Raw genomic sequence first — 24,547 nt, 5'->3', positions numbered from 1 at the left:
CATGAACTCAAAAGGTCATTGGATAACATGAATAAAGGTAAATCACCTGGTTCCTCCTGAGGTCTATTTAAAAATGTGGAACCAATTACGTCATACTTGCAATGATTAACACAGCCGTTCACAAAGGTTCATTTTGGAAGGGATGTAAATGCAGGACTAATTTTGCAATTTTTTAAAAAGGTAAAAACCATTCAGTGCTCTCATTATCACCCTCTTTCTTTGATAAACACAGATATTAAACTATTTTCTAATACATATTTTACATGCTTCATCAGAAACCAAAGCTCCTTGGGCACTTCTATCTCTCGATGCAGAAAAAGCTTTTGATAGACTAGAAGTGTCATATCTTTGGCTGGTTTTGTGACATGGTACATGGCTCTGTTTTCATTAATATGATTCAAATACTACAGTATATGCCAATCCCTCAGCCATAGTAATAACAGGCAATACCGGCTCTGTTCTGTTCAGAATAACTAGAAGTAACAGGCAAGGTGATCTCACCTCATCAAAACTATGAAATACCACATAGGGAATCATGTAGTAACCAAAAAAGTGTTAAACAAATCAAAATATATTTTATATATGAGATTCTTCAAAGTAACCACCCTTTGCCTTGATGACAGCTATGCACACTCTTGGCATTCTCTCAACCAGCTTCATGCAGTAGTCATCTGGAATGCATTTCAATTCATTAACAGGTGTGCCTTGTTAAAAGCTAATTTGTGGAATTTCTTTCCTATTTAATGCGTTTGAGCCAGTTGTGTTGTGACAAGGTAGGGGTGGTATACCGAAGATACCCCTATTTGGTAAAAGATTAAATCCATATTATGGCAAGAACAGCTCAAATAAGCAAAGAAAAACGACAGTCCATCATTACATTGGGACATGATGGTCAGTCAATCCTGAAAATTTCAAGAACTTTGAAAGTGCAGTCACAAAAACCATCAAGTGCTATGATGAAACTGGCTCTCATGAGGACTGCCATGGGAAGGAAGACCCAGAGTTACCTCAGGATAAGGATAAGTTCATTTGAGTTAACTGCACCTCAGATTGCAGCCCAAATAAATGCATCTCAACATCAACTGTTCAGAGGAGACTGCGTGAATCAGGCCTTCATGATCGAATTGCTGAAAAATAAACACTACAAAAGGACACCAATAATAAGAAGAGACTTGCTTGGGCCAAGAAACACGAGCAATGGACATTCGACAGGTGTAAATCTGTCCTATAGTCTTAACCTGCATGGCTACCACAGCATTCTGCAGTGATATGCCATCCCATCTGGTTTGCGCTTAGTGTGACTATCATTTGTTTTTCAACAGGAGAATGACCCAAAACACACCTCCAGACTGTGTAAGGGCTATATGACCAAGAGTGCTGCATCAGATGACCTGTCCTCCACAATCACCCAACCTCAACCCAATTTTTTATTTGACCTTTATTTAACTAGGCAAGTCAGTGAAGAACAATTTCTTATTTTTAATGACAGCCTAGGAACAGGGTCAGAACAAGAGCTTTTTACCCTGTCAGCTCAGGGATTTGATCTTGCAACCTTTTGGTTACTAGGCCAACACTCTAACCACTAGGCTACCTGCCGCCCACATTGAGATGGTTTGGTTATGAGTTGAACCGCTGAGTGAAGGAAAAGCAGCCAACACGTGCTCAGCATATGTGGGAACTCCTTCAAGACTGTTGGAAAAGCATTCCAGGTGAAGCTGGTTGGGAGAATGCCAAGGCTGTGCAAAGCTGTAATCCAGGCAAAGGGTGGCCAATTTGAAGAATCTGAAAAATAAAATATGTTTTTATTTTTGGTTACTACATAATTCCATGTTTTATTTCATAGTTTTTATTCTACATGTAAAAAATAAAGAAAAACCCTTGAATGAATGAGTAGGTGTGTCCCAACTTTTGACTTGTGCTGGGTATATATATAAATATACCTATTGTTTTTATTTTTTTTTATGTTCTTTGCTTTCAGGCCCATGTGGAAGGGGTGGTATGGGGAGGGTTTTCTTTTCCTGTTGATACAGAATTTATTATCACTTAAACTCTGTATGTATTTCTTACTGGGGTTGTTTTCTTCTTCTTTTGAGTGGCAGCCTACAGGTACATAATGGGGTGGCAGGTAGCCTAGTGGTTAGGACAGTAAATCAAAAGTTTGCTGAATCAAATCCCCAAGTTGATAAGGTAAATATCTGTCGTTCTACCCCTGAGCAAGTCAGTTAACCCACTGTTCCCCAGGTGCCGACGATATGGATGTCGATTAAGGCAGCCCCCCGCACCTCTCTGATTCAGAGGGATTGGTTTAAATGTGGAAGACACATTTCAGTTGTACAACTGACTCGAAAACCCCCTTTCCCTAATGGATAATGTACCTGTGGAGTCAAGGTGAATACTTTCTAGGGGAGAATGAAGGGCCCCATTGACATAACCATATAAATATAATAATTAGAAAGGACAATCCCCTCAGACCACAGCAATTTGACTGCACCCTCATGGGTACACCCAATATGGCTCATTGAATGGGCCATCCCCGTATTTCTAAGGACACAACCCTACCCACTATACTCTAGTACCTGAGCTTGTGAAACTAGAAGTGTAGTATTGTTAAAGAGTGCCAGGTAGTCTATATTGATTTAAGACTCATTGACACAGGACTAGAAGTCTTTGGTTTATCACAACTTCCCTTTGCAATTTCGTCCGCTTTTCTTCATTGGTATAACTGATCATCTCACTTAGAGTAAGGCCTTGAAGATGAAGACTCAGGATCAGGTGTGTGCTACTTTTTTTTCACTCCTCAGGAGATGCAGTTGAAGCACCAGGAATGTCTGAAGAGGCAAAGAGAGGCTGTGAAGCTCCGAATGAAGAAACTAAGTGCAAAGCAAACTGAAATCATTGTAAGTAAACAGCACGGGGCTTCATCTGTGTGAACAGAGGTCACAAGCATCACAATAACATGTCAGACATATTGAATGCACACATGAGTGTTCCAGTCAAATTGAAGTGGTCTGAGAGGCTTTGGCCCTTCTAGTAATTATATTTCTATGGTCACATCTGACATTTATATTTATATGACATCTATTTGTGGTGAAAAACATGCACAACATGGTAGCATATAAACTCTAAGATGTGAAATGTTGCAATGACTTTCGCATTGACTGGTTCTGTGTCCCACAACCAGAAAAAGTCCTCAGCGATGAAGGAGAGTATAAAGAAGAAGTATGAGGACATCCAGAGGGTTCTGAATGAGGACCTCAGGATAACTCTGACCCAGCTGGAGATGGAGGAGAGAGCTGCAGTCACAGCCCTGGAGGACCTGATGGAAAATAATTGTATCATCATCCAGGAGATAGAGCAGGATCTGGCCAAGCTCACCACTGAGCTAGCCCAGAAGGACATTATTCTGCCTGATACAATGGTGATTTGGCTCTTCAGTTCTATTCAACATAAACTAATTTAATGGATATTGATGCTGTTGTATTCACTATCACTGTCTTTATTTCCTCCACATCGACTCTAGGACACAGAGATAGAAGGCAGGTATGTGATTTGATCCAAATACATTTGTTGTTTCTAATACCGCATGCACATATATTTTATATAAATAATTTTATTGACAAAGATGTTTACAATCATCATTATTGATCATAAACTGTCAATAGCTATGTTTCCATTAACTTGTCCGGCGATTTTCTGTCGACACGTAGAAAGTTTGCATAGAAAATGGATGCGTTTCCAGCTGTGTCAATAAAAACAGTTGGATGTAGTGAAGTTACACTAACAACCAAAACACTTTTCTGCAAAAGCCTGTCAAATAAAAATGTAGTGGTTGAAATATTTCCATTACCAATTTAGGCAAATTGCGCATTAATAAATTGGTGACAGCCTGTATGCCCTCCCACCTATCTGTTTCATGTCTCAAGTAGCCTGCGAAAGCCAGCATGGACAGAATGCAATAATTGACAAATATACCTTCAAGAATTTCAGGAATTTTCAGTCAGGACAATCCTTTTCTTGCAAAGAAACATTATTTATATACTTGAATTTTTTTTTATTTTGCAAGCAGTTGTCACGTTCTGACCCTAGTATTTGTGTTAATTGATTGTTTTAGTTGGTCAGGACGTGAGTTGGGTGGGCATTCTATGTTTTGTGTGTCTAGGTTGTTTTTCTGTGTTCGGCCTAGTATGGTTCTCAATCAGAGGCAGGTGTCGTTAGTTGTCTCTGATTGAGAATCATACTTAGGTAGCCTGGGTTTCACTGTTGTTTTGTGGGTGATTGTTTCCGTGTCTGTGTTTTACACCACAAGGTACTGTTTTCGGTTTTGGTTATTCACGTGATGTTTATTGTTTTTGTATGGAGTGTTCAGTTTATGTGTTTAAATAAATACCATGGACACTTACCACGCCGCATATTGGTCCTCCGATCCTTCTCGCCTCTCCTCTTCAGACGAAGAGGAGGAAAGCCATTACATAATCACCCACCAAACAAGGACCAAGTGGCGTGGGAATGAGCAGCAACAGCGGCCGAAGACACAAGACTCCTGGACGTGGGAGGAAATCCTCGACGGGAGAGGACCCTGGGAAAAACCAGGGGAATGTCGCCGTCCCAAGGTGCAGCAGGAGAAGCAGCAGGAGCAACAGCAGCAGGAGCAAAAGCAGCTGCAGGAGAAGCAACAGAAGCAGCAGAGGAAGGGGCAGCAGCAGCAAAAGCAGCAGCAGGAGAGGCAACAGCAGCAGAAGAAGCAGAAATGTCAGGATTCCTGGACATGGGATGATGTTTTGGATGGCAAGGGTTGCTACATATGGGAGGAGATCCAGGCTGGTAGGGATCACCTACCATGGGAACAGGTGGAGGCATTGAGGAGAGCAGAGGCAGCCGGAGAGAGGAGCCATCGATACGAGGGAACGCGACTGGCAAGGAAGCACGAGAGGCAGTCCCAAAATTTTCTTGGGTGTGGCACTTGGAGCTGTCGGCGAAGCTGAGAGCTGGCTGAGTCTGAGAGGGTCGAGTTATTGGACAGATTGGAGGAGAGTGAACGGATGGGAGATGAGGAGACACTCGAGGAGGTGTTAATAGAATTGGAGGAGAGCTGTTGATTTGGCGTAGTATGCAAGGCATTCGCCCTGAGGTGCGTGTCCCCAGCCCGGTACCACCAGTGCCGGCACCCCGCACCAGGCTGTCTCTCCGTCCCATCAATACAGGTGCTCCCGCCTGTCCGGTGCTACCAGAGTTTCCGCCCCTCAGTCCAGAGGCGCCAGAGCCCCTCAGTCCAGAGGAGCCAGAGCCCCTCTGTCCAGCGCAGCCAGAGCCTTCCTCCTCTCCAGCGCTGTCGGAGTCTACCGTCTGTCCAGAGCCGCCAGAGCCCCTCAGTCCAGAGGCGCCAGAGCCCCTCAGTCCAGGGGCGCCAGAGCTCCTCTGTCCAGCGCTGCCAGAGCCTTCCTCCTCTCCAGCTCTGCCGGAGTCTCCAGTCTGCCCAGCGCCGCCTGAGCTGGCCATCTGCCCAGCGCCGTCTGAGCTGCCCGTCTGCCCAGCGCCGTCTGAGCTGCCCGTCTGCCCAGCGCCGTCTGAGCTGCCCGTCTGCCCAGCGCCGCCTGAGCTGCCCGTCTGTCCAGAGCTGCTAGAGTCTCCTGTTTGTCCAGAGCTACTAGAGTCTCCCATCTGTCCAGAGCTGCTAGAGTCTCCCGTCTGTCCAGAGCTGCTAGAGTCTCCCGTCTGTCCAGAGCTGCTAGAGTCTCCCGTCTGTCCAGAGCTGCTAGAGTCTCTCGTCTGTCCAGAGCTGCTAGAGTCTCCCGTCTGTCCAGAACTGCTAGTCTTCCGTCTGTCCAGAGCTGCTAGAGTCTCCTGTTTGTCCAGAGCTACTAGAGTCTCCCATCTGTCCAGAGCTGCTAGAGTCTCCCGTCTGTCCAGAGCTGCTAGAGTCTCCCGTCTGTCCAGAGCTGCTAGAGTCTCTCGTCTGTCCAGAGCTGCTAGAGTCTCCCGTCTGTCCAGAACTGCTAGTCTTCCGTCTGTCCAGAGCTGCTAGAGTCTCCCATCTGTCCAGAGCCGCTAGAGTCTCCCGTCTGTCCAGAACTGCTAGTCTTCCGTCTGTCCAGAGCTGCTAGAGTCTCCCGTCTGTCATGAGCCGCCAGAGCCGCCAGTCAGCGTGGAGCCGCCAGAGCCGCCAGTCAGCGTGGAGCCGCCAGAGCCGCCAGTCAGCGTGGAGCCGCCGCCAGTCAGCGTGGAGCGCCAGAGCCGCCAGTCAGCGTGGAGCCGCCAGAGCCGCCAGTCAGCGTGGAGCCGCCAGAGCCGCCAGTCAGCGTGGAGCCGCCAGAGCCGCCAGTCAGCGTGGAGCCGCCAGAGCCGCCAGTCAGCGTGGAGCCGCCAGAGCTGCCAGTCAGTGTGGAGCTGCCAGAGCCGCCAATCAGCCAGGCTCTGCCAGAGCCGCCAGTCAGCCAGGATCTGCCAGAGCCGTCAGTCAGCCAGAAGCTGCCAGAGCCGTCAACCAGCCTGAGCTATCTCTCAGTCCTGAGCTACCCCTCAGTCCTGAGTTATCTCTCAGTCCTGAGCTACCCCTCAGTCCTGAATTACCTCTGTCCTAAGCTACTTATCAGTCCAGAGCTACCACTCAGTCCTGAGCTACCCCTCAGTCCTGAGTTACCCCTCAGTCCTGAGCTACCCCTCAGTCCTGAGCTAACCCTCAGTCCTGAGCTACCCCTTAAGTCCAGAGGTGTCCCTCAGCCCGGTGGGCCTGTTGTTTAGGGTTCCCAGGTCAGGGTCGGCGGCAAGGGTCGCCGTTCCTAGGAGACCACAGAGGCGGACTAAGACTATGGTGGAGTTGGGTCCACGTCCAGCGCCAGAGCCGCCACCGCGGACAGATGCCCACCCAGACCATCCCCTATAGGTTCAGGTTTTGCGGCCAGAGTCCGCACCTTGGGAAGGGGGTACTGTCACGTTCTGACCCTAGTATTTGTGTTAATTGTTTGTTTTAGTTGGTCAGGACTCGAGTTGGGTGGGCATTCTATGTTTTGTGTGTCTATGTTGTTTTTCTGTGTTCGGCCTAGTATGGTTCTCAATCAGAGGCAGGTGTCGTTAGTCATACTTAGGTAGCCTGGGTTTCACTGTTGTTTTGTGGGTGATTGTTTCCGTGTCTGTGTTTTACACCACACGGTACTGTTTTCGGTTTCGGTTATTCACGTTACGTTTATTGTTTTTGCATGGAGTGTTCAGTTTATGTGTTTAAATAAATACCATGGACACTTACCACGCCGTATAGTGGGCCTCCGATCCTTCTCGCCTCTCCTTTTCAGACGAAGAGGAGGAAAGCCATTACAGCAGTAGACATTTAGTAAATGTGAAGTGGCGCTTTATAATTACGTATACCTTCAAAATGATACATTCGGCAATCATCAGTTATTCAAAAAACACTGTTTCCATCATCATTTGTCGCAATAAAGTTCTACTAAAGAAAAATCCACCCCTGTTGAAAAGATACAAATGTTATCAATCTTTAGAACATTTATCCTATATCTGCCGTTTCCATTACACATGTCTTTTTGGGTCAATGGAAACCTGCCTACTGTTCATGTGAGAGCCACTGCAGTAAAGTCAACCTGGTCTCAGAGCATTTCATATTATTCTGTATGTATATCCGGAACATTCAATTTAGTATGATATTTTTCGAATGGCGTGGTATGTATTAATTTGTGGATGTCCATTACCTATTTCGTATGACATGTTTCGAATTACAAATGTGTTATATAGTACAAATTTGCTAAATGTATGATATGTTACGAATTCTAGCTAGGTGGCTAACGTTAGCTAGCTAGTTAAATTTAGCTAGACTAGGGGTTAGGGTTAAGTTTAGGAGTTATGTGAAAGGGTTAAGGTTAGTGGAAGGGTTAGCTAAAAGGGTTAAGTTTAGGGTTAGGAGATGGGTTAGCTAACATGCAAAGTAGCTAAAAAGTAGTAAGTAGTTGACAAGTTGCTAATTAGTTAAAATGCTAAAACTGTCTGTGATGAGATTTCAAACTCTCAACCTTTCAGTTGCTAGATGTTTGCATTATACGCCAACCCATCCACCCTACTTTTGTTTTTGCCTTAAGTAACCATCTGTCTTATTTAACCATACCAAACGTAACATATCATACTCATTTGATTGATTTGAGTTACATTTACTATGTTACATTTAGTCTATGAGACCAGGCTTTAAATGTTGGTAATTGTCCTCTCTCTCACCCAGAGTGATGGATCTGCTGAGTAGGACAGACCCAAGCAAAGTGAACCTGGATGAGCCTAAAGCTGACCAAATTCTCACCCTCACCAACAATATGCTGCTACTCATCCACTCCCAGACCCCCATTACCAAGAGACTCATCAAGAGCTGTGAGTACCCTTAGTATTCCATGACATCTTTTCAATTGTATGATTTAAATCTCAAGATGCTATGATGTCACTAGGCAGGTTTCCATTGACACAGGTTTTTTCAACAAAAGCAATGTCGCAAAACAAATCTTTGCAACATGTGTAATGTAAACGGCAGATATAGGAGACATTTTCTAAAGATACAACATTTGTATCCATTCGACAGGGGGGATTTTTTATTTTGTCTAAGTTTCTTTATTGTGACAAATAATGATTGAAACAGTTTTTCAAATAAATGATGATTGCCAAATCATTTTTAAGGTATTCGGAATACATGATGCCATCATGTAATTATAAAGATCCACTCCACATTTCATTCTAAATGTATACTGCTGTAAACTATTAAAAAATATATATGTTTCTTTGCAGGACAAAGATTGTCCTGACTTTCAATAATATCTGAATTACTTCTTCTTGCTTCTCTTGTTGGCTAGATGCAAGTTTCATGATCCAATTATTTCAGATCTACAGGAGTGCAAGTTTCACCATGGCACGGACCGTGACGATACGTTGGCACATGAGAATTATTGGAATATGTCAAATGTGGCTTTCGTGGGGGGGGGGGGGGGGGGGTGACATCATTACATCCAGCTGTTTTTATTGACACGATAGTACAATGGAAACGCACCGTAGCAGGCAATTGTTGCATCTATTTTCAATGCAATCTTTCTTTCTAAAAAAAGTTAATGGACAGGTTAATGGAAACATAGCTAAGTACAACTGGAAGTGGAGAGATAGGCAGGATATTTTTGTACCATGGATCCTCTACCTAGTGGTCTATCAGAATACTGTAGAAATTCTAAAACCATTCAAAAAGTGTATTTCATTATGGATACATTTCATCATTTCATCATTTCATCTATAATTCATCTATACATCTATAATTTATAAGTGAAGGTAAGCCGTTATAGCATACAGCATGTTTTTGTACTTAAAAACATGCTGCATGTTATTAAAACTGGTTATGCCTTGAAAGTGGTTATGCCTTGAAACATCCAGCCAATTATAATATAGTATTGTATTAAATATAGTATTTTCTCATGGGAAAATTACACCTCTGTCAACAGATTCTACAGAGGTGTCCCTGGACCCAGAGACAGCGCACCCCAAGCTGGTCATCTCCCTGCACGGTGACAGTGTCACCTACACAGACACCTGGCAGGAACTACCAGAGCTCCCAGGACGCTTTGACACCACCCTCAACGTGATCAGCCTGCAGGGCTTCAGCTCCGGGCGTCACTACTGGGAGATAGATGTGGCTGGGAAGACTTACTGGGAGCTGGGCCTCACCTACCCCACCATCTCCCGCAAGGGCCGGGCCGAGGACTGCTGGCTGGGTCGCGGCTCTGACTCCTGGGCCATGGAATTCTTTGACGGGGAGTACACAGCCTGGCACGGTGGGGTGCCCCACCAGCTGCCTGTCACGAAACACTTAAGCCGTATTGGGGTCCTGTGTAGTTTCCCAGCGGGCCTAGTGTCTTTCCTGGGGGCGGACAGCATGACCCCTCTGTTCTCGTTTTGTGTGGGGGCGTTCAAGGACTGTCTCCACCTGGCATTGTGCCCAGGTCACGACCACAACGGTATGAACGCCAAACCAATTTTGATCTTTAACGCACCTCCAACTCCTAGTTCTATCCAGAATGCCCAAGAATGCTGACTCTGCTCCTTATGATACTCAAAGGGGATGATTCCCTTTTTAAGCGATTTTCTCTCAACACGTATTCTGACCTTCAACTTAGGCATGAGAATAGCACACTATTCACCTGCTTTTCTTTTTGGGTGGATATCTAATGAAGGTGTGGCAGAGGTGTCTATAGATATGCCATATTCTCACATCGACTTAATGTCCTAATAATTCATCCACCTTTACGCAAGAGGAAAAAGTATCTACTTAATATTTTCCGATAGAAATAACATCATTCTCCATGCAGTGTAATTTACAATTTCATGAGAGCTATTGAAAAGAGCTAGGTAAATTAGTAATCCATTTGGATAAGGGGATTGTAAATATTAATGATACTTGTTTTAGATATATTTTATCTTATAATCACTGGAAACAATTGTGAAACCAGTCATATGGCAACAAAATTAAGCATATCGATATATCAACTTTGTCACATTAAAGAGTATGAAATGCATTATGCAGAATTGTAATTGTACAGCCTTTTAACTTGCAGGGATGGGCCCTCTTGAATATCTTAATTATAGGCTACACCAACTTTCTCTGTTTCCTATTTCTATTGTGTTAAATATTAGCCACTATCAGTATTGACAGTCAGTAGGCTTAATAACAACACATCTGCCATTCTGCCCTTGAGCAAGGCAGTTAACCCCCAACAACAATTGCTCCCCGGGTGCCGATGATGTCGTTTAAGGCATCCCACGCACCTCTTGGGTTAAATGTGGAAGACACATTTCGGTTGAATGCATTCAGTTGTGCAACTGACTAGGTATCCCCTTTCCCTTGAATAACTGAATGTGCCACTTTTCAGAATGAATCAAACCAATGTCTTTTGTCTTTTGTGATTCACAAATGTGACCGATAGGCTCAAATCGGGCTTATGTAGCAACATTTGAAATTGCGATTTTTACATTGGATAAAAGTAGAGACAAAATGGTATATCATACACTACAGTTGAGGAACAATGGGAAAGTAATTTTGCATTGAAAGTTGATAAACTTGTAAACTCACTTTTGAGAAAATGTCCTTTGAATGTTTTGGAACTACTACTGGAGAGCCCTTCTTTGTCAACACCCCTTCGGCATTGTTCACAACCTCTTAAGCTTTAGCCCCACCCATCTCTTTGAGGGTTGATCCAAGCTTTCTGTACTATCAACAGCAATCAAGCACCCAAGCTAACTTGCTAGTTACTTCCAGACACAAATGAGAGAACAGCTCACTCAACATTACTCGCCCTAGCAGAGCTGGTTAGGCTGTTATCTTATCCAGAGCTTTGGTGACTGCAACTGTGCTGTCAGATTGTCCATTCTTCAGAGCGTTTCGCTCTCGGAGCATTCAGAGCGCACAGTGGACGCTATGACCGATGAGTAGGATTGATCAGAACGTTCTGACCTCACAGTAGTGAAGCACCCAAACTAACTGGCTAACATTGGCTGGCTTGCTATCTACTTCCAGACACATAATGAGAGAACACCCCACTCTGACCACTTATTTTGTGGTCCCAAAAAGAGACAGAGGATTTCGACCGATTCTGAACCTCAATGGGTACTTGAAGGTACTGAGGTTCCACATACTGTCCCCAGCCGTGTGTTGCAGGCCGTGTCCAGGGACCTGTGGTTTGTGATGCTGTACCTGAGGGTTGCATACTTCCATGTTCCTGTTCACCCAGCTCAGTGGCAGTACCTCCGATTCGCTTTCGAAGGGACGGTTCTTGGCACCCCTCTCCTTTGCACCCCGCACTTTCAATAAGTGTTGATTCTCAATTACCTGGACGAATGACTGATTTGTGCCCTGACCAGGACACAGTTCCTATCAGACAGAGACATGCTCCTGACCCACATCGGCGGGCTGGGTATTACTGTAACCGACAAGAACAGTTGTCTGACGCCCACCCAGAGGGTGGCCTTCATTGGCATGGAGCTGGACTCAGTCCTCATGAGAGCACGCCTGTCCACCAGAAGCGTTCAGGCAATCTCACCTTGCCTCGATCACTTTTGACAGGGGCGGCCTCATTGTTGATTCCCCTGAGCCTGCTCCATCTCCGGCCTCTTCAACAGTGGTTCAACTCCCACCGGCTGCACCCGAAGTGCCACTGTCACCGCCAGCTGCGGATGACCACACAGTGCCTCATGGTATTGTTGAGGTGGCGCTGTGACCCCTTTCTCTCAGGTGGGGTGGAGATGCTGAGGATGTGCTGCCGGGAGCTGGTCAGGACAGACGCCACCCAGATCGGCTAGGGGTGTGTGACCAAGGGCAGGTCGGTCAGCGGATGTTGGCTACCCCCTTGGAGCGGCAGGCACATCAATACACGTGTGCTCCGAGCTGTATTGCTGGCCCTGCAGTCTTTCCTTCCACATCTGAAGGGAAGACATGTCCTGGTGAGAACGGACAACACCATAGTATTGGCTTACATCAACCATCAGGGTGGACTTAAGTCCCACCGCCTACATCTTATGGCATGTGAGCTCCTTCTCTGGACTCAGGGATGTCTAGCATCTCTACGCGCAGCGCATGTACCTGGCATCCTGAATGTGGCAGCGGATATGCTGCCAAGGGAGGGTCCGCCTTGGGACTGGAGCCGACATCCCCAGGTGATGCAGCAAGTTCAGGAGGGCGCAGGTGGACCTGTTTGCCTCCCTGGACAATGTGCACTTCCCCCTGAGGTACTCCATGTCGGAGCCACCTGGGCCTCTGGGCTTGGATGCTCTGGCTCACGATTGGCGCAGGCTGGAGCTTTACGCATTCCCCCCTTTTTCCCCTGTTCCAGGCTGTGCTGGACAGGACCAGCATGGCAGAGCATCGTCTGCTTCTGGTGGCCCCATACTGGCCCAGACAAGCCTGGTTCAGCCTTCTCCTGTCCCTGTTGTCTGGGACACCTTGGCTATTTCCCCTGAGACCGGACCTGCTGTCTCAGTCGGTGGGCTTGGCCACTGAACGGTGCCAATGGTCCATGTTAGGACTACAGGAGGGTGTAATGAACTCCATTCAGAGTGCAAGGGCACCGGATACAACCGCGGCATACCAGTTGAGCTGGTGATTGTTCTGCTCTTGGTGCACTGGTATTGAGGTGGTGCCTGAGTCATGCGGGGTACAGTATGTCCTCCAATACCTGCAGTCTCGCTTGGATTAAGGCTTAGCAGCCTCTACACTGAGGGTATTTGGCTGCTATATCTGCTTGCCATGTGGGGTGGATGGACATGCCAGTGGGGCGCCATCCATTGGTCTCCAGGTTTATGAAGGGGGTTCGTCGCCTGCGACCAGCTAGGACCTGGTCAATGGCGAGCTAGGATTTGAATGTGGTCTTTTCAGCTTTGGCAAAGCTGCCTTTCGAAACGTTGTAGTCTGCCTCCCTGAAACACCTCTTTATGAAGGTGGCTTTCTTGGTAGCGATTACTTCCATGAAGATGGGGGTGAGCTCCATGAGTGCTAACGGATGGACCCCGGTGGGAGGTGTATATCTCTCTCTTACAAGGCGCAAGCCTTGTAAAGGTTCTCTCCAGTTCAGCCCTGATACATGGCCGCCAGCAGAGATTAACATTGTTCCAGTACCACAGTGCACAGCAGAAGCACGAGCAAAACACGGTTGACATGAAGGGACAGGTGGAGAGAACCAGGAAACTAATGACAACCGCAGTAAAGGGGAAAATACCGCTATCCAAGGAAATGTGTTTGAAAACAGAACATTTAAAAGAAATAGCAAAACCTTATGATGACGAACGAGCACAAACTCTTCAACAAAATCATCTTCTGCAGGAACACAATCCTCAAACTAGATAAATCTGTTGAGTTATCTATGAACAGGGGCGTGCAACTTGATAGAATACATGCAGTTTTGATAAACAACATTCAAACAATAATGTTCTAGTCCAAATGCTGCAGACCAAAGACGATCAGCTTAGTCCTCCTCTCCTTCCACCAACGAGAATCATTACAGAAACACCCACCAACCAAGCACCAAGCAGCGTGGTATAGAGCAACAGCGTTCTCTGGACTCATGGACATGGGAGGAGATTTTAGACGGACCCTGGGCACAGGCTGGGGAATATCGCCGCCCCAAGGAAGAACTGGAGGCAGCGAGAGCTGAGCGGCGGCTATATAAGGAGGTACCATGGCAGCGCGAAAGGCACGAGAGGGAGACCTGAGCCCACTCCTCGTGCTTACCGGAGGAAGCGCAGTACTGGTCAGGCACCGTGTTATGCGGTCAAGTGCACGGTGTCGCCAGTATGCCCTCATAGCCCGGTGCACTATAGGCCAGCCCCCTGCAAGTGCCATGCGAGTGTGGGCATCCAGCCATGGCGTGTTGTGCCAGCTCAGTGTGTCTGGTCTCCGCTACGCCTTTTCGGCCCAGGGTATCCTGCACCGGCTCTGCGTGCTGTGTCTCCGGGGCGCTGGGAGGGTGCAGTGCCTCCTATGCCTGCGCTCCGCCCATGCCGGGCGAATGTGGGCATTGAGCCTAAGGGAGAGGTGAGAGTGGCATGCACCAGATCTCCAGTGCACACCCACAGCCCGGGCGAACCTGGAGGGAGGAGACGGAGAGACAGACTGGTGCGTGGGGCTGCCACAGGACCCACCAGGCTGTCTCTCCATCTCCTCCCTCCAGGTTCGCCCGTCTGCCCTGAGCTGCCAGAGCCGCCCGTCTGTCCTGAGTTGCCAGAGCCGCCCGTCTGTCCTGAGCTGCCAGAGCCGCCCGTCTGTCCTGAGCTGCCAGAGCCGCCCGTCTGTCCTGAGCTGCCAGAGCCGCCCGTCTGTCCTGAGCTGCCAGAGCCGCCCGTCTGTCCTGAGCTGCCAGAGCCGCCCGTCTGTCCTGAGCTGCCAGAGCCGCCCGTCTGTCCTGAGCTGCCAGAGCCACCCGTCTGTCCTGAGGTGCCAGAGCCGCCCGTCTGTCCTGAGCTGCCAGAGCCGCCCGTCTGTCCTGAGCTGCCAGAGCCGCCCGTCTGTCCTGAGCAGCCAGAGCCACCCTTCAGTCAGGAGCTGCCGGAGCCGCCCGTCAGTCAGGAGCGGCCGGAGCCGCCAGTCAGTCAGGAGCTGCCGGACCCGCACGTCAGTCAGGAGCTGCCGGACCGCCCTTCACTCCAGCGTTGGCGGAGTCGCCCTTCAATACGGCGCTGCCGGAGTCGCCCTCCAATACGGCGCTGCCGGAGTCGCCCTCCACTACGGTGCAGCCGGAGTCTCCTGCCTGTCCGGCGCTGCCGGAGTTTCCCATCTATTCGGGGCCCGCTGCAAGGGTTCCCAGTCTGAGGTCGGCGGCGAGGGTCGCCGCTCCAAAGGCACCACTTAAGCGGGCAAAGACTATGGTGGAATGGGGTCCACGTCCCGCGCCAGAACCGCCACCGCGGACAGACGCCCACCCAGACCCTCAGGTTTTGCGGCCGGAGTCCGCACCTTTAGGTTCTCAATCAGAGGCAGGTGTTGTTCGTTGTCTCTGATTGAGAATCATACTTAGGTAGCCTGTTTTCCCCATTTTGGTTGTGGGTGTTTAATTTCTGTTTTAGTGTCTGTTCGCCTGGCAGAACTGTTTTGTTTTCTCTTCGTTGTTATTTTGTGTAGTGTTCAGTTTTTTCAATTAAAATATGACCACGCTGCATTTTGGTCTTCCTCTCCTTCCACCAACGAGAATCGTTACAATAGGAGTGTTGAGAGATGTCACACAACAACGGTCTCTACCACGAAACCACGATACCAATAGCCATGCTGTCAAAATAACTATAAAGAACGTAGCCAACCACACAGGTACCGCAACAATCAAGCTGATCACTATGTTCCTGCACCCAACCCACACAAAGTGTAACAAGGCTAACAAAGGTTTCAATGATAATCAAATCATTGACCAGTCCTAGAGGACTGCTTAATCCATGATGCGCTAATTGATTCAGGCTCGACAATGTCGCTCATCTCTCAAACATTGTTCAATGATCTCAAAAGGGCTTTGCATCCAGCTAAACGTTGGTTAAAAACAAAACGATGCGACAATAAACTTTGAAGTTTCACTCAGACTACCTCGACTCTCCTAATGCGACTCATGCTGAATAATCACTTCCAAAAACGTATCGCTTGTTCACGCTGTGTATGTTACCAGCCTCGAAACTGAACACCTGCTACTCGGAGCAGACTTGATGGATAATTTTATCTCGCTAAGTATAGTCACTTCCGGATTGGATTTTTCTCAGGCTTTCGCCTGCAATATAAGTTCTGTTATGCTCACAGACAATATTTTTACAGTTTTGGAAACTTTAGAGTGTTTTCTATCTTAAGCTGTCAATTATATGCATATTCTGGCATCTTGTCCTGACAAAATATCCTGTTTACTTTGGGAACATTAAATACTGCCCCCTAGTCACAACAGGTTTTAAGGTCGGCACCAATTCTTACTGACTTACTGGTCATTGGCATGGAAATTATCTGATGACGTCAGACTCATTCTGAACAGGTTGCAGCTTACCAGGATACTTGGTTTTCTTTACCTTAGCATGTGTGCTTGTCTAAGCATAATTACACATGCACAATGGAACATTTAATGAGGATTTATACTAGGATCACTTAAGGGTACGAGCAAAATACCAGCCTTGGTAAAATTGAACATTTACCCTGACGCCCCTTTGACTCCACAGCTACATGAATCACCAATTTCTTCCCAGAGGTCCATAGGTCATCCCTGTAGACTGTCCGAAGCTAATGCCTTACAGCTGTAGACTTATCATGTAGTTATCAATTTACGATAGTGCCCTCAGCAACACACCACTAAGTAGAGTCGCTGTACTGTAGATGTGACATTAGATAAAATGCCATGAAAATGGAATTTAGCAAGACCGTGGACGTATATAGAATATGGTCCGATTAGATCATTAGGGTGTGGTAACTATATTTTGTATATATTTTCTCTGTATTTTTATTCATTTTTGTTTCATTTTCTTTGACACTTAGGAAATGATACTGCCACAAACAAGTTCCCCATACAACCACTAGTTGGTGCCACAACGCCACTCATTTGTAGAAGAAATGTAATGATGTATTGCTTGAGTGTTCTGCATTATTAACATCTGTCTAAGTTACTGCCTAGATCCACCAGCCTGGACTACCGGACGACGGGTCCAGAACGACGATCTGCAACCAGGATATCCCCTGGCCATTCTTGTGGTGGTCTGCAGCTTGCAGAAATCCTACCAGGGTAAACCACGATGATCCACAAACCAGGACATCCTGTTGTCATTTTTGTGTTAATTTCAACTTGCAGAATCCTTCCAAGATTGAACCTACCAGAGGGAGACTGTCATGACTGTCCTGTGAGGATCCGAATGGGTCAGATCAGCTGTGCAATGGATGACAGTAACCAGACTCTCTCTCACCCATAGAGGGGGAGAGGAGGGAGCTGGTGGAGGGTTGACACCTTCCGCCCTGTTGTAGATTAAAGGAGAGGAAATCCAGAGAACATCCCTCTCCAAATCCACGCAGGAATGTTCCTTTGTCTACCCGAAACTCCAACACATTTTAAAGCGAATACTGGAACAATATTTCTAACATAAGAACGTGGGGAATGGTCAGTGGTAATCTAAATAATAATAATGTCATATAGGTTGTTATTTTGTGATGTCATTAAAGGTTATAAAGGAAATACTGTATATACAGTATACACTACATGTACAAAGTCTCCATCCTATACTTCGTATATGAAATATGAAACATTTTCAAAGTATTTTTGTTAAGATAAGAATGTGATTTTAAGAGATAATTTGTCTTCTATAAAATTTGCACAGTAGGTATCCAAGCCCCGAAAGACGCGAGAAGCTCGCCTCCCGGACAATCACAGTACGGCTGATTAGCTGTCCTTAGTTAAAAATCTATAAAAATGAATTTAAGTAGGACCATTCTACTACTCTTCAAACCATCCTATTCTACTACTCTTCTCGAATCACCGTATTCTACTACTCGTATCACCAATGGGAACCGTCAACACCGCTGGCTAGCCTCTTCCAAGGAGCATCTTCCAGAGTGAACAACAGTAGAAGACTGGGGAGGGGTGATCCCTTTTGGACAATCAGAGCCTTACAACTGTGCCGCTGAAAGGCCCAACACCCATCCTAAGGAGAGCTGGTTCCAACAGAGATCCACGGTGAACGAAGACATTTAAAAGTAAATGCATTCATGATTTCTTACTCCAAACGGGCGGCAGTTCATGTGCAAAATAATGATTACTGTGAGAATAGTTGCTAAAATGTGACTCACCACCTGGATTTGGTCTTATGTAGCAAAATGTGAAATTCGATGTTTTACATTGGATAAAAGTAGAGACTCAGAGGAACAATGGGAAAGTAATGGTGATTTGAAAGTTGATCAACATATAAACTCACTTTTGAGAAAATCGCCTTTGAATGTTTTGGTATCACACCCTCTTAAGCTTTAGCCCCACCCATCTGGTTTCACTCTCGGAGCGCACACTTGATGCTCTGGCTGATGCTTAGTTTACCTCTCGATAACATGAAAACAGCCTAACCAGCTCTGCTGGCAACAATTTCATTACGCTTTTTTTCAGACGTTTACTGACACCAGCCATATTCAGTGGGTGTTGTACACACGTCACGTAATGTTAGCTAAAGAGCCAGCCAGCTAACGTTAGCTAGTTTACCAACAATGAACAAAGTGCCAGCAATGCCAAACACTAGACTCTAACTAGAAAAGCAAACAGCTCTGGGAAACAAATAATAACGTCCGCTAGGGAGCCAACCATCTAACGTTAGCTAGCTAGCTAACAGTACACTTTAGCTTAAGACATAAGACATATAGCTAGCTAGGTAAATAATGAACAACATTTAAGATCACACATGTCATGTAACGTTAGCTAATGAGCCAGCCAGTTAACGTTAGCTAGTTAAACAACAATAAATAAAGTGCCAACAATGCCACAGTGCTGGAAGCTAACCAACCAGGTCCAATGTTAGCTAGCTAACATTAGGCTCTAACTAGAAAAGCAAACGGCTCTGGGAAACAAGTAATAACGTCAGCTAGGGAGCCAGACAGCTAACAGTACACTTTCTGTCAAAATTAGAAACGTGTAATATCTGAAAATGTAGCTAGCTAACGCTAGACTATCTTACCTGTATACATCATCATGCATGATGCCGGATGCATCTCCCTGTCAGGAATGCCATACCACGGTTACCCTTAGTTTGAAGATGTAATCCGGAGACAGGTGTTTTCTCCATCTCTTTACATGCTGACTACACCGCTTGCGTTGCGTGCGCTCGCGTTGCAAAATAAATGTAAACATAAATGTTATTAAATTATTGCACCCACACTGCTCGCGCACCAACTAGCGTCTGCATTGCCACGGGCTAAAATAGAAGTCAGTTCTATTTGTGACGCTGATTGCGCTGAAAGTCCTGCCTCTCCCATCTCCTCATTGGTTTATAGAAGCGGATACCCACGCGCCATCTCCTCATTTGTTATACCCACGTGGGTGACTGAAGATGAACGGAGGTCGGTGGTGGTAATACACGTTATGAACGTTAGTTGCCAATCGCCATATAAGTCCAAAGAAGAAAAGGCCTGGAAGGAGGAGAGATGACTAGAAATGATTTGGTTGACTGTTTTATGTGTGGATTAATTGTCGGAGTAGAGGACCTTGTCCATTTCAGGTAAAATAACATTTATATCCCAGGACAAGTTTGGTAGCAACAGCAAGCTAGCTAAATAGGACAAGTTAGCCAGCAACTGCAAGCTAGCTAGCTAAATTGCCTTAAATGTTTCATGTTTAATATAATTGGTTCAGTTTTTTATATATTTTATTTTATTTTGTTGTGGAGGGACAAAATCAATTTGCGCATGATGGCGCATGATGGCGCGTGGCCAGTTAGGGTACGGCATTAGCTATCATACTATAATTCAACTGATTTCAAAGCTTGATCCTCAACCAACAAGGCTCGTAATTTAACATTTTTATTCATATTTACAGATGGCATACACGTTTGTAATTAAGGCACATGAAAGTTCACATGTTCAAGAAGGGTTTTCTGCCAACAAATGCATTTTGATTAAAAAAATATATTTACGTTCAAACGGCTCTCCTGTGAAGTCGTGACTTGCGACATATGCCTAGTTTCATGAATTGGGTCACAAATGTATCAACAATAAGTGTCTCTTTCTCTCCCTCCACCCTATGTTATGTCAGTCCACTAGGGACCTTTTCTCATGTATTAATAAGTGTGTATGTTTATTCTGTCTCATCAATTTGTTAGCTAGGAAATAAATAATGAAACCAATTTGTGTAGTACTGAATCATAAGGCTGGGTTTTTTGCAGACGCAGGAGGTTACGACTGTTCAGAATGATGATATGATACGAGTTTATGATTCATACATTTACTGTTTTATGGATGTGATAGGTAAAAACCTCTAGACTTTAATTCGGGAGAAGGTAACCCTTTAAACAACCACTCTCGTGGTGCCCCAAATCCTAATGAGTTAATTATTACATGATTAATTTAATTGGGTAACAATTAAGCATAGTTAGTTGATCAGAGAAATAACAGTCATCAGATAAATTAAAGTAAAAGTCACGACAACTGTTACAAGCTCAAGTATGACAGGATGTCGTATCGCATCAATGTGAGTGAGACAGACGATGGAAATTAATGTCTCCACTGGAACTCCCATTTTATCCTGGAGAAAGGCGCTGAATCCTTCAATGACTTTGAGGATGCCGATGGACTGGGCCCTCATAACATCTTCAGGTCAGGTCACATATTCACTATGAGTGTCAGAGTATCAGTACTGATTTGTGATCAATTTTGCCTTTTAGATAATAATTAATTTGATTATATGGACGGGGAGGCTGATCCTAGAACAGCACTCCAACACTTAAATTGCCTTTAAGACAAATAAATACATTTGTCACACAATACATAGAGTATCTGTATAAAAAGACACCTTATATACTTTCCCACATTCAAACATATTGTTGTATACACCCACAACTGTTCACTGTTGTGCATTGACTCTGGTCCAGAAACACAGATGTTGACACAGCCATGGTGCTTCATAGGAAGAGGCCGGAAGCTGCTGTGGGATCACTGTGACGTCAGGGGGTGTGCTGAGCCCACAGGTCAGGCTTAGATATCATATCTCTGACCACTGCCTGTATGGACAACAAGTTAACTAGTTGCTCCTACCCTCTACTTTTTTGAACATTTTGTTAAAAATCGCGCAACATTTCAGCGCCCTGCTACTCATGCCAGGAGTATAGTACGTTCATATGGTTAGAATGTGTGGATAGGAAACCCTCAGACGTTTTTAAAACTGGTTAAATCACGACTGTGGCTATAACATAACGTGCGTTACATCGGAAAGCGCAGGAAAACCTGATCACAGAAAATGGAAATAAATATCCTTGCGCCACTTCCAGCAATTGTTAACAGTGAGCCGAATTAGATAAGACCGAGCATTCAACTCCCACAGCATCCCCATGTTGTCTAGAGTCTTGTGAATTGAATCATCTTTGATTCTTGGTTGAACCGAAACAGGGGCACCACTTACCTCCAGTCTCCGCCCAGATCATTCTGGAAGAGCTCTCTCCTGAAATTTTTTCCAAGACGACAGCTAATGATTTTTACATCGCCTACGGATGATTTTTATCGCTTATTAACGTTTACTAATACCTAAAGTAGCATTACAAACGTATTTCGAAGTGTTTTGTGAAAGTTTATCGTCTACTTTTTGAATTTAAAAAAATGACGTTACGTTGTGAAATCGCTCTTTTTTCGTTTATCACACAGTCTACATATAACGATATCTTGGCTTTATATGGCCCGATTTAATCGAAATAAAGACCCAATAGTGTTTATGGGACATCTAGGAGTGCCAACAAAGAAGATGGTGAAAGGTAATGACTGTTTTCTATTTTATTGTGCGGTTTGTGTAACGCCGAAATGCTAATTATTTTGTTTACGTCCCCTGCTGTGCTTTTGTGTTGTAGTGTATTGGTGCATGCTATCAGATAATAGCTTCTCATGCTGTCGCCGAAAAGCATTTTAAAAATCTGACTTGTTGCCTGGATTCACAACGAGTGTAGCTTTAATTTGATACCCTGCATGTGTATTTTAATGAACTTTTGAGTTTTAACTAATACTATTAGCATTTAGCGTAGCGCATTTGCATTTCCAGAGCTCTAGTTGGGACGCAAGCGTCCCAAGTAGAAGCAAGAGGGCAAGAGGCCTAATAATTTCTCCCGAGGGGATAACTGAAGCTCTATTCAATTGAATTTCCCATGTCATTTTTCAGCTGTGGCCCTTACAGATGCTGGTACCAAGCCTACTACTGGTCCCAAGCCCACTTTTGCAACTCCCAAGCCAAAACCAACACCGGTCAAACCCTCAGCAGGTCCAGAGAAGCCTACAGAAGTGCTAAAGCCCAGTGTAGCCCCAGGACAGACCACAGCCAGCCCAACCCCTGTTAAAGTAATGATGGACTGTCGTTTCTCTTTGCTTATTTGAGCTGCTCTTGCCATAATATGGACTTGGTCTTTTACCAAAAAGGGCTATCTTGTGTTTACCACCCCTGCCTTGTCACAACACAACTGATTGGCGCACACACATTAAGAAGGAAAAACATTCCACAAATAAACTTTTAACAAGGCCCACCTGTTAATTGAAATGCATTCCAGATGACTACCTCATGAAGTTGGTTGCGAGAATGCCAAGAGTGTGGAAAGCTGTCATCAAGGCAAAGGCTAGCTACTTTGAAGAATCACAAATATAAAATATATTTTGATTTGTTTAACGCTTTTTTGGTTAATACATGATTCCATATATGTTATTTCATAGTCTTGATGTCTTCACTATTATTCTACAATGTAGAAAATAGTCAAAATAAAGAAAAAACCCTAGAATGAGTAGGTGTGTTCAAACTTTTGACTGGTATTGTACATCATGGATGGACACTTCTCCCTGTCACAGGTGCCATGGTTGCCCTGAGTTTGAAGATGTAATCCGGAGACAGGTGTTTTCTCCATCTCCTTGGCTATCATACTCTAATTCCAGAAAGTGGAGAGTAACACTGATGCAGTTCTACTACGCTATACATTTCTGCAAAATATGCGCTAGGCTGGATTACATACACATACTGAGCTGCTCAAATATGTAGAAGCCGTCTACATGGCAGACCAATCTGAACTCGTCTCTCGACATGTCCAGCCCACTCATTATCTCAGCCAGGGGCAGAATTACATATTTTTACCTTGTCAGCTCGGGGATTTGATTGAGCATTCTTTTGGTTACTGGCCTAAAGCTCTAACCACTAGGCTACCTGCCCCCCCCATGCCTAGTGGGAAGGTTGCTGACTTTTTCTATGGCTTAACCAACTAGGCTCGTAATTTAACAATTATAGTTGTATTTACAGATGGCATACACGCCTGTTACTAAGGAACATGAAAGTTCACATGTTCCACAAAGCATTTTTACAAAAAAACACATTTTCATTAAGTTAAAAAGGTTTTAGTTCAAATGGCTCTCCTGTGAAGTATTGACCCGTAACATACGCCTAGTTTCCTAAAACAAGTTACATTTTAGCCTACTCAACAACCTGACTCAAACAGAGAGCAATGCCATTTATGTTAGCTAGCTGGCTAAGTCTATCCAGCACTCCAACTCTTCCAAGTCAAGGTAAGGCTTTTGGTTGTATTAATTTATTGCCTCTGGGGCTCATCTGTGTAAATGCTAAACTTCTTGCTTTACACTGTACTGCGTGATTTTACAAATGGAATAGATTGTGAGTTTACTAACACGTTAGTTCTAGTAGCTATGTGTTGACTATGACATTAGCTAATATGGTGATAACAATGTAGGCTGTGTGTAGATAATTTTTTCACCTGATCAGACCACTGTTGTGTTGTGCATTGAATTCCAAAAGTGAAGGGAAAATGTGAGAGGAGGAGAGCACGTAGATGTGATGGGTGATCAGGGGAGTGTTCATTCAGCCAATTCAGTTGAGAAATGTGTTTTTAAACGGAAGCAAATGGAGCGAAACTGGAATGGACCGACCTGAATTTGTCCAATAGTATCTCTCATTTTAGCTGCAAAACGTAACGTTTGGACTAATGATTACACCCTAGTTTAGCAAGATGTAGGCAAGAGTGTGCTAGGTGGTATTGACTGTTTCACTTTCTGTCACCTTGATTACTCCAATTTTTCTTTCGATCTGTGCACCTACATTATACACTTTAATTTGTAGGCTCGGTTGTAGCAACCTCATGAGGGGTTATAGGGCAAATTCGAGTATCAGTAGCCTAAACCTATCAATGTTACATTGAGCTGGGTGATTGGAATATGATTGACAGTCATCCCATATGCTGTAATAGAAATAAGTCTGTGCTCATAAAAAATGTATCATCCACCCTAACCTTAAACGGCACAGACCACCACTGGATTCATCAAAAGACAGTAATTAGTTCATTTGAAAAACATCTATTGAAATGGCACTGT

The 24,547-nt window shown here is 45.1% G+C and overlaps 1 protein-coding gene across 1 annotated transcript; it reads left to right on the top strand.

Annotated features, from left to right (window-relative positions):
• Positions 1-2,746: 2,746 nt before the first annotated feature.
• LOC115107211 (E3 ubiquitin-protein ligase TRIM39-like) lies at positions 2,747-10,490 on the top strand. Its single transcript, XM_065008418.1, has 5 exons — positions 2,747-2,897; positions 3,182-3,418; positions 3,521-3,540; positions 8,219-8,361; positions 9,468-10,490. Exons 1-5 carry the CDS (start codon positions 2,805-2,807, stop codon positions 10,055-10,057), a joined length of 1,083 nt encoding a protein of 360 aa, XP_064864490.1. The 5' UTR covers positions 2,747-2,804; the 3' UTR covers positions 10,058-10,490.
• The last annotated feature ends 14,057 nt before the right edge of the window (positions 10,491-24,547 follow it).

This window comes from Oncorhynchus nerka, linkage group LG23, assembly GCF_034236695.1.
Source record: "Oncorhynchus nerka isolate Pitt River linkage group LG23, Oner_Uvic_2.0, whole genome shotgun sequence".
Taxonomy (NCBI): domain Eukaryota; kingdom Metazoa; phylum Chordata; class Actinopteri; order Salmoniformes; family Salmonidae; genus Oncorhynchus; species Oncorhynchus nerka.
The sequence above is the reverse complement of the archived record's forward strand: the minus strand, read 5'-3'. Positions and strand labels throughout refer to the sequence as shown.

Excerpts from the sequence above, each read along its gene's own strand:
- LOC115107211 (XM_065008418.1), top strand. The coding sequence starts at position 2,805 with ATGCAGTTGAAGCACCAGGAATGTCTGAAGAGGCAAAGAGAGGCTGTG. Across the intron at positions 3,541-8,218 it reads GACACAGAGATAGAAGGCAG|AGTGATGGATCTGCTGAGTA; the intron begins GTATGTGATTTG and ends TCTCTCACCCAG. Across the intron at positions 8,362-9,467 it reads CAAGAGACTCATCAAGAGCT|ATTCTACAGAGGTGTCCCTG; the intron begins GTGAGTACCCTT and ends CTCTGTCAACAG.